This window comes from Triticum aestivum, chromosome 4B (assembly GCF_018294505.1).
Source record: "Triticum aestivum cultivar Chinese Spring chromosome 4B, IWGSC CS RefSeq v2.1, whole genome shotgun sequence".
In the NCBI taxonomy this organism is placed as follows: Eukaryota; Viridiplantae; Streptophyta; class Magnoliopsida; order Poales; family Poaceae; genus Triticum; species Triticum aestivum.
The window spans coordinates 454,787,640-454,796,212 of NC_057804.1; the positions used below are offsets into that span (position 1 = coordinate 454,787,640).

The window sequence follows — 8,573 nt, forward strand, 5'->3', positions numbered from 1 at the left end:
TGCAAGTTAAGCAGTGTAGAATAGCGCGAACCCTTTCTCCACTGCTACCAGGACCACGCACGTACATCCTCCTACGTACGTACGTGGTGACTTTGCGTGCGCGAGAGTGACACTGCCCCCTTTCCCACGATCGAACTCACTAGCAGCAGCGTTCAGTTCACACGCCGCGTCCCTCCCTATAAGTACGCGCCTGTGACTTGCTTACGCACCGGTGTGGTGTGGCAGCAAGATCTCATCTCCGCAGCAGGGAGCTATAGCGCGTGGAAAATGGTCAAGAACCACCCGGGCAGCGGCACTAGCAGGTGCGACGCTGCGGCGGCTATGGCAGAGAGCGGTGGTGGGGGTGGGACGGCAGCGCTGTGCGGCGGCGGGAGTAGGCAGCCGGCGATGGCGGCGAGGCAGTTCAAGGGGGTGCGGATGCGGAGCTGGGGGTCGTGGGTGTCGGAGATCAGGGCGCCGCACCAGAAGCGCCGGATCTGGCTCGGCTCCTACGCCACCCCGGAGGCCGCCGCGCGCGCCTACGACGCCGCGCTCCTCTGCCTCAAGGGCTCCGACGCCGTCCTCAACTTCCCCTCGTCGTCCTCCGCCTCACCCTCGTCGCCGCATTCGCTTCCCTCCCCCGCCAATCGACACGCCGACGACCTGTCCCCGAGGTCCATCCAGCGCGCGGCCGCCGCTGCGGCAGCGGCCTTCGAGGCCACCAGGATCGTCGTGGACGACAGCTGCTCTTCCAGCGCGGAGGCGACGACGCCGACCTCGTTCTCAGTGTCCACGCTGGGGAGCGCCGACGTCCAGGAGCACGCCACGTCTTCGATGTCCGCCGCGGCCAGCGCTGGCTCGCCGGTGGGAGATCAGGACGAGCTGTGGACGGAGCTGGACGCGTTCGCGTCCCCCAAGCTCATGGACCTCATCGCCGCCGGTCACGCCACGCCCTTCTCTTGCACCTGGGAGGAGCCCGAGGAGGACGGCGACATGATGAGGCTCTGGAGCTTCTGCTAGAGTGAAGCGTCCACCGTCTGCAGTGGGTCGACATTGATATGCGCATCCATGAGTCGATCGCCATTGATCATTGGTTTTTTCTATCTCCCATGGAGGCTAGCTAGGTGCATGCATGGATCCTCTCTACTAGGCTCTAGCTAGGTCTCACTCCAAGTCTGCTTCCATAGATTCTTTCTTTCATTTAGTAAGAACATAATACTTATACAATATATACTACTATATGTTTTGTGTGTTTATTTGGCTAGCCGTCAGTAATACTGCTACTACTACACTGTATGTCTGTATGGGTTGATGAGTGAGACTGGCTGCATTGGATACCTGTTGGATTTGTTCCGTTTTGCTTCAACTTATTTTTGTTGATCATTACAATTTTTTTAGTTTAGTTTAATCGGAAAGTGCTCCGGAGAACGCGCTTTGTGTCTCGTGCGGAAGCTTGGTGTTTAAGCAGAACAGCTCACTCGCAGGAGCTAAGCTGTACTGGACTGTAAGTCTGCACCTCTGGGTTTTTTGGTATTGTAAAGATGATAATCCAATGCTTTCGATCTAGCTAAGATTCCTTTTTTTTTTTCCTTTTGAGGATGATCTAGCTAAGATTCCAGCGCTCCCATTAGCTGTTTTCCCTTTCCCACTTACTCCAGCTAGTCATCCAGTGTTAAGTCTATTCAGTGTTCACACCCTCTCACCCTTAAGCAGAGTGACACGGCATGACCAGTTGCGGTGTGGAAGCAGTACTACGCAGGTCTTGCCCTAGTTCGTTGCAGGTGTTTGTCTACGTCAGCGCCATCAATATGGTCCTTTTCGGCTCGAATTTCTGTGCACTTTGTCGGAGTACCAACCTTCAGTCGCACCTGAGTTTTAGCTAGCTAAGCGAGATGTAGGTGTCTAAGAAACAGCTGTACGACTGCACATGATCTCGGTGTCTAAGAATCTAATTACTTTATCACCGGCCACCAGAACTTAGGATCAGGACTACGATGAACCCTAACAGCTGATGACCAAAAATACAGCAGCAAGAAAAATACTCCACCTACGTTATATATTGCTTCAGAGATGCTTGATGTCGAGTGCTCTAGCAAAGGCGGTATTCACTGTTGACCTCCGCGATTGTAAAACCGAACTAGAATACATTATATGTGTACACTGTAGGTCTTCTTTTTTCCCTATTAGAAAAAGGTCTTTAAATCTGTGGTGAATGAGTTTGACATTGGAGCGAATCGGGAACACAGCATGTTCTGGACAGCTAAACCTATGACGCGGGATCAACACGTATATCTCTTATTCCTCCGTATTCTAATGAGGACTGGCAGGACGTCACTAAAGAAATTCATGGGGAAAACAAAAGCGAAAAGGCAAAAATAATGCCGGAAACCTTTTGTAGATCCCAATGGTTCCCATGGTAGATCTCTTTATTCCTGATAGTAATCGACACAACTACTTAATGTGCAGTGAAGCCCGCGAAGTTACTGAAGACAATGGCTCTTCGCTAATTTTTTTTCTTTATTTTACTCAAGACACACTAAACTACTCAATAATTTCATATAATTATGAAGCTGAAAATAATACTGTACTATGTTACCTGGTTCTGTGTCTTCCGTGGAGGTGCTTGGGTTCATAATCCGCAACTGAATCGAACAAAATGTAGTCATTATTGCCTTGAAAATCTTAAGAGGATGGCAATAGTTCTCCTCGGAAGTAAAGGAGGTCATCACCCCGGGCTGATACGATACAACTGGATGCGCTGATTAAGAAACCACATTCAGGTACATAAATTACTCTGAATATTGGCACGAATACTAACTGCCCTTATGGAAATTCTAGTTACATAGTAACAGTTTACAAAAATGGCAGTCACCACAAAGTCCAACTGACAACAAAATCAAGAGCCCCAAGGATCAATTAACAAATGTTTGGATCTGGATCTAGCTTCAGCAGAATGAATTTCCATCTTCATTGGTACCTAATATCTGCTTTCTAGTTTCCAGCATGTACAATTGTGGCATCAAGGACCGCGGCATATCTGCTCAGGGGAAATATGCATTCTGTTCCGCGGCCCCTTATAACCCCTTGGTATAAGAACGAACTGCAGAAGGCAGCGCTTTCACTGTATTTCACTGGCTTAACCAGACCGGCAGCTTACGCATGCTCTGGCTAATCTGATGATTCATCTTTTAGTGTCTTCTGATCACCACTCGGATCAACAGCAGCTTGTTGCGTACTAATGTTGCTGACTTCTGAGTCAGGAATTTCATTTTTAATGTCCTCATGAGTCTTGCTGCTTTCTTCAGTGCTGTCGCAACTATTTACAACATTCTTCACATTCTCAGGCTCCTCGGATATCTGAAGATCTGGTGCGGTTTGCTTGCTCCGAACAAGAGGCGTTTCAGGGGTGACACCCATGCCCTTAGAGAGTGCGACGTACTTAAGTACTAGTTGCTTGTAAGAGTTTAAAAGGTTATCTACATCAGCAACTGTCAGATCACCAGCACGGGCAAATAGAAATGGGTATTCCTGGAATATTTTGCTCAAGTCGTCATCCTTGACAAGCTCTGTAGCTCCCTTCTTCTCTATATCAGAGATAGATTGCACCCGCTCAACTGATTTACTGCTCACATCACTTTCCCTTTTCATGTCCTGAACTGGACCTTGGACATGATCTTTCAAGTGTAGGTTGACTTCGGAATTTCCACTAGCTTTTAGTGCTTGTGATCTATGCTCCCCCACATAAAGATTGGTCTGATTCTCCTGGTTCTCTGAGCTAACTGATAATCCTAACAAGCGTTCCCTTGCCAAATCCATCTTCTTTTGGAAATCTCGTTCATCCATGGATAATGATTCCGCCTCAATGTTCCAAATGAAAGACTCGGCAGATAGGAGGTTTGTAAAAAAATATTGAGCCTCTGACACCAGTCGTGATTGGCACCTGTATCTTTGTATGTATAAAAGATTTGAGTGTAGCTGCGGAGGATTAGCCTGCATTAGGAACAGAAACTACTTAATTCATGAAGGCTACCCCAATTTAGTAATTTAGTATAAATCTACAGGTGTGTTTTGTAAGCCAACAACAAAAAAGGGTCATCCCACACTAATCCAGATAATGAATAAATAAAACTAATAAAGCAGCAGCGCATGGCACAAGGGCATCTTTGCCGATTACAGTTTTAAAGTTACCGAATGAAACCTTGACAGGCTGAGCCAGGAGGGCGCAGATGTAAGAAAGTCTAGTAGGTTCAATACAAGCAACAATAGTCAAATACATCACACCACAAGCTTGCTATCAGGATGACAAAATATGAAGGCTACATTAAACTACATAGGTACAATGATACAATAAAAAAGTTACAAAGAGAAATAACAAAGCTAGCCACACAGTGCACCTATACTGAAGAAGCATGTATATGACATAACAAATAAACCACACCATCAGTTACAATTTGCAGCTATTTTTCAACGTATATCGAAGTTGAGCCATGTCTATCGATAGGCAAAGCCATGTTGACACTTGAAACAAAAACATAGTACTGCTAACAATAGACACTTCATCTACAAAAGATGGACTTCTAGAAATATCTTACCAACAATCAACATGTCCTAGCACAAGCAGTGAATCATACCTTTATGGTGACATAGATGAGGACTGGAAGAAATTCGTCAGCTCCAGGGGGGTTATCATGTGACATATGAGAAGCATTCATAAGTAAGTTATTGATGACTTTACAACAGTTCAGGATGCAAGCAAGCTTATCCCTTGGAGCCTTATACATGTTTATCTTCTGTAGCTCCTTTTGCGCAAGCTGTATAAAAGAAGAAGAAATTAATGGTGACCATGTATATGACGAGCGGGCCATAAAATGCATGCTATTGGAACAGTCATTGGGTCCCAAATGGCTTCACCGTTATGTGTCTGTCAGCTCTAACTTATAAATGCTCTACAATGCAACATGAAAATTTATGTTTGTTTTAAAACTAACAGTAATTTTGACTACTCTCCCTGAGAAGGGTAATTGGCATTTGGCAGCGGCAATGTCAAGAGTGGCATAAATGATAAATAGTAAAGTGTAATGAGTAGGAAGAATGACATGCTTAGCATAGGTAGGTCCAAACGTTTTGCTCTACGGCCTACTCATCACAATCGTACCATAGCTCAATTTCAGCTTGAAAACTTTCATCTGTAAAGACAGCTATCAACACGTGCAGTAACACAACATCCGGCATATGGAATTTTGAGAAAATAGGGAGGTTAAATTTTATACCAGCCATGATGTTTCATTCTGATATTCTGGTTTTATATCTAAGTTTTCAGGACGTATAAACTGCTGTAGTAGAGAAATCTTCTCAAAAAGCTCTTCGTCGCTCTTCACATCTTCCGGGACTGAAGCAAATACCCGATTATACAGCTTTGTCATAACATACTTCTCAAGGCCCTAGAAGCACAGAACAAGAAATGCCAACAAGTGTTATATGCTAGAAATAATAAATAGTCTAAGAACAAACTAGTATGTGTGCCAGATCAGCATGACAAAATTGTTAGCAACTAAAGTAATGGCACCTAGAGATACAAAGATTTACCACATTGAGCCTCAACTACAAGTTATTAGGACAGCAGCATGGCTATAGTAGAATATATTAATACTTGGCATTCAACACTGCTAGTATTAATCACATGACTAAGGTAAACTTCAGTGCTGCAAGAAAGTATGACATCAAAAACTTTTTTATTCAGAAGAAATGAAATAACAAAATTCTCAGTGTTCTTACACAGTAAAGCCTGAGCAAAAATGGTTATTTATAATCTATATGTCAGACATGCAGCTGGTTATTGAGATTTTGAGAGTGCTAACATGAAAAGATAAACCACAAACAATTCCAGTGAAAACATGGCCTGTCCAAGAATAAAACATTTCACACCCATATCAAAATACCATTATGCAAAATATTATTCATCACTCCTAAAGTCCAGATATAAGTTATTGATAAAGATGACAGATTGCTTCTCGAACATTCAAAATGATATTCCACTAAAAAAAAGGGCAGCCCCAGTGCATGTAGCTCCCGCTTGCGCAGGGTCTGGGGAAGGGTCCGACCACTTTGGGTCTATTGTACGCAGCCTTTCCCTACATTTCTGCAAGAGGCTGTTTCCAGGACTTGAACCCGTGACCTCATGGTCACAAGGCAGCAGCTTTACCACTGCGCCAAGGCTCCCCTTCTCAAAATGATATTCCACTATGATCATAAAATAGATTGCCATTATGCATCAGGCCGGAGTGCCATATATGACTTTGATAATGTGACAAAGCTATGCAATCATGTGGATCATAAAATAGATTAGAAGCGCCATATATATCAAAACATCAGCAAAAAATAAAAAAGCAAGGCAACAAAACAAGAAAAAGAAATCACATTCTGACAAACCTAGTCAAAGTCTTAGTCCAACCATGTCAAAAAGTACAGATACTTACAGGATACTTAAATTGCATCAACCAAAAGCCAAAATGAAGAACAGTATTTTGTTTATGAGGATTCCAGAAATTTTGCAATCAACATGAAGATAAAGGTTTTGAATGCAACGCAAATCCGTATCCCTCTGGATATGTAGTTGTATTAACAGGGCAACATAATAAGCGAATTACCTCACCGGCACTCTCTAGTTCTTCTTCAGAACTGCCAGCCCAAGGAGTGTGAGCTCTGAAAGCACCTTCCATATTTTCAAGGAACTCTTGAACAGCTGCACTATCTCTCTCTGGATCAGGTTCTCTGTTTGAGAACATCATGATAAAGCTGTATACAACATATAACTACATTAACTTCGTATTGTTTACATGAAAACCTGCGTAAATAGCAAGTACTAACTAAACACTGGTACTGAATCTAGTTGGGGGTGGTGAGGCCCCACAGTATATTTTTGCTTGCACATAGAAGAACCATTATTCCCACAAGTTCATGTGGCATTAATTCACTGATAGGGGGCTTCTAGTCTTGTTAGCAGCATATGGAAAGAAGAACAAAGGCATTGATCAGTTTTTGACTAAAGGATCCTCGCAACAGTTGGAGCTCAGGATTCGACCTTGGTTGCTGATGCTACTTGTAGCACAAATTGCGGGAAAACCCAGCCTTCATCTATCTCTAAATAAGTGTGGGAGACTTATCTTCAAACACAGAATAATAAGCACAGTAGATTTCATGCACTGCACCCAAAGTAGCTATTTCACTTAAACCTAGTAGCCATCAAGCTAAGCTCGAGCACACACTTAGGTAGGGGCACGCACTGATCATGCAAGTTTCTAGAAAGCTTTGTTACATTGCCAGATTGATATATCGACACTATGCTGCAGGGCAAACCGGAATGCCATTGAACCCCAGCTCGAAATTACATAAACGATGGTTGGCAATCGTAGGTTTAAGCTCTCTAAACAAACTGACACAGCAGCAGAATCCCCTTGGATCCGCACTCAAGGTGTACCAAATTCCCACTAAACGACTGCAAAATGACTCATCTAACTGATTGAACCTAAGCGCATCGCGCAGGGAGGAAGCGATTGCACCAAACCAACACCCCGGATCTCTACATCACGAACTGAATCGAGCTTATGGCCAGCAGGATTGGGGGGGGGGGGGGGGGGGGGGGGGGGCGCTGACCCCTTTATGGACTTGACGAATTCGGCGGCGGAAGGCTGGCGCATGCGCTCGAGGAAGTCGTGCCAGGCCAGCGGCGCGGTCGAGGACCCGAAGGCGTCGGCGCCGCCCTCCATCGTCGCCGGATCGGGAGGGGGACGGGACTCGGCGGTTCGGATCAGCGGGTTTTTTGGTTCTGTGCTGAAGGTGGGGGTGGGAGAAGTCAAAGGCTCGCCGCGGATGGCCCTGGCAACGCGGCGATTTTCGGATTTCTATACTGTTGGAGTTCGGACCCGCCGAGGAGCTGCTTCACCGCTCAGGCGCTCACGGCGTGGCCGGGCAAGCAATGCTTCGTTTGTCTGCCTTCCTCGTCCACATGAAGGGCCTGTTTCGCGAAACTGATTAATTCTTCGAGGGCATGTAAAGAATTTATCAAGTACTCCGTATCATTATTTTTCGTAAAAACCATGTTTGTAAATTTGCATCAAGAAACACTTTCTCTATTTAAAACACATTAATTAAGAGCAAGACTGTTGCCTAGTTAATCACAAAAACTCGCAGAAAAAATTATACTAGAAGACGCTAACTAAGCACACACCTACAACCAAGCTAACATCTCACTATTGCGAGAGAGAAAAGTCATGACAATTATGGGAGAGCGGACCCAGGGCTCTCCTGCGAAGGTGAAGAAAGCAGCGTTCCACAAGCCCTAGTGCCAGAAGCGATTTTGGTCACGTGCCACTAACCAACATCAAGCATCAAAGATAATCCCCACCATCTACACAACACAAGGCAAATGTTCTCAATGTTGCTGAATTCTCGAGGTCGTCACCCAATTTCTAGTCACTTCGTTGTGAGCTATAGAACCCATGACGCCATATCGACGTACTACCACTCATCCTCGAGCCATAAGCGGTACATGATCCAGTTGCCCGCGACCGAACTGCACAGGACCACCATCCCGC

General features: G+C 45.1%; 2 protein-coding genes across 2 annotated transcripts; one reads left to right on the plus strand and one right to left on the minus strand.

Moving 5' to 3' along the window:
* Positions 1-219: 219 nt before the first annotated feature.
* On the plus strand, positions 220-1,345 carry LOC123092679 (ethylene-responsive transcription factor ERF014-like). The gene has a single exon (XM_044514501.1). It carries the CDS (start codon positions 268-270, stop codon positions 997-999), a length of 732 nt encoding a protein of 243 aa, XP_044370436.1. The 5' UTR covers positions 220-267; the 3' UTR covers positions 1,000-1,345.
* A 1,277-nt stretch (positions 1,346-2,622) lies between these two features.
* On the minus strand, positions 2,623-7,977 carry LOC123092678 (vacuolar protein sorting-associated protein 9A). Its single transcript, XM_044514500.1, has 5 exons — positions 7,633-7,977; positions 6,627-6,774; positions 5,250-5,420; positions 4,611-4,790; positions 2,623-3,969 (listed from the first exon to the last, which is right to left on the minus strand). The coding sequence occupies exons 1-5, from the start codon at positions 7,743-7,745 to the stop codon at positions 3,148-3,150; spliced, it is 1,434 nt and encodes a 477-aa protein (XP_044370435.1). The 5' UTR covers positions 7,746-7,977; the 3' UTR covers positions 2,623-3,147.
* Positions 7,978-8,573: the final 596 nt, after the last annotated feature.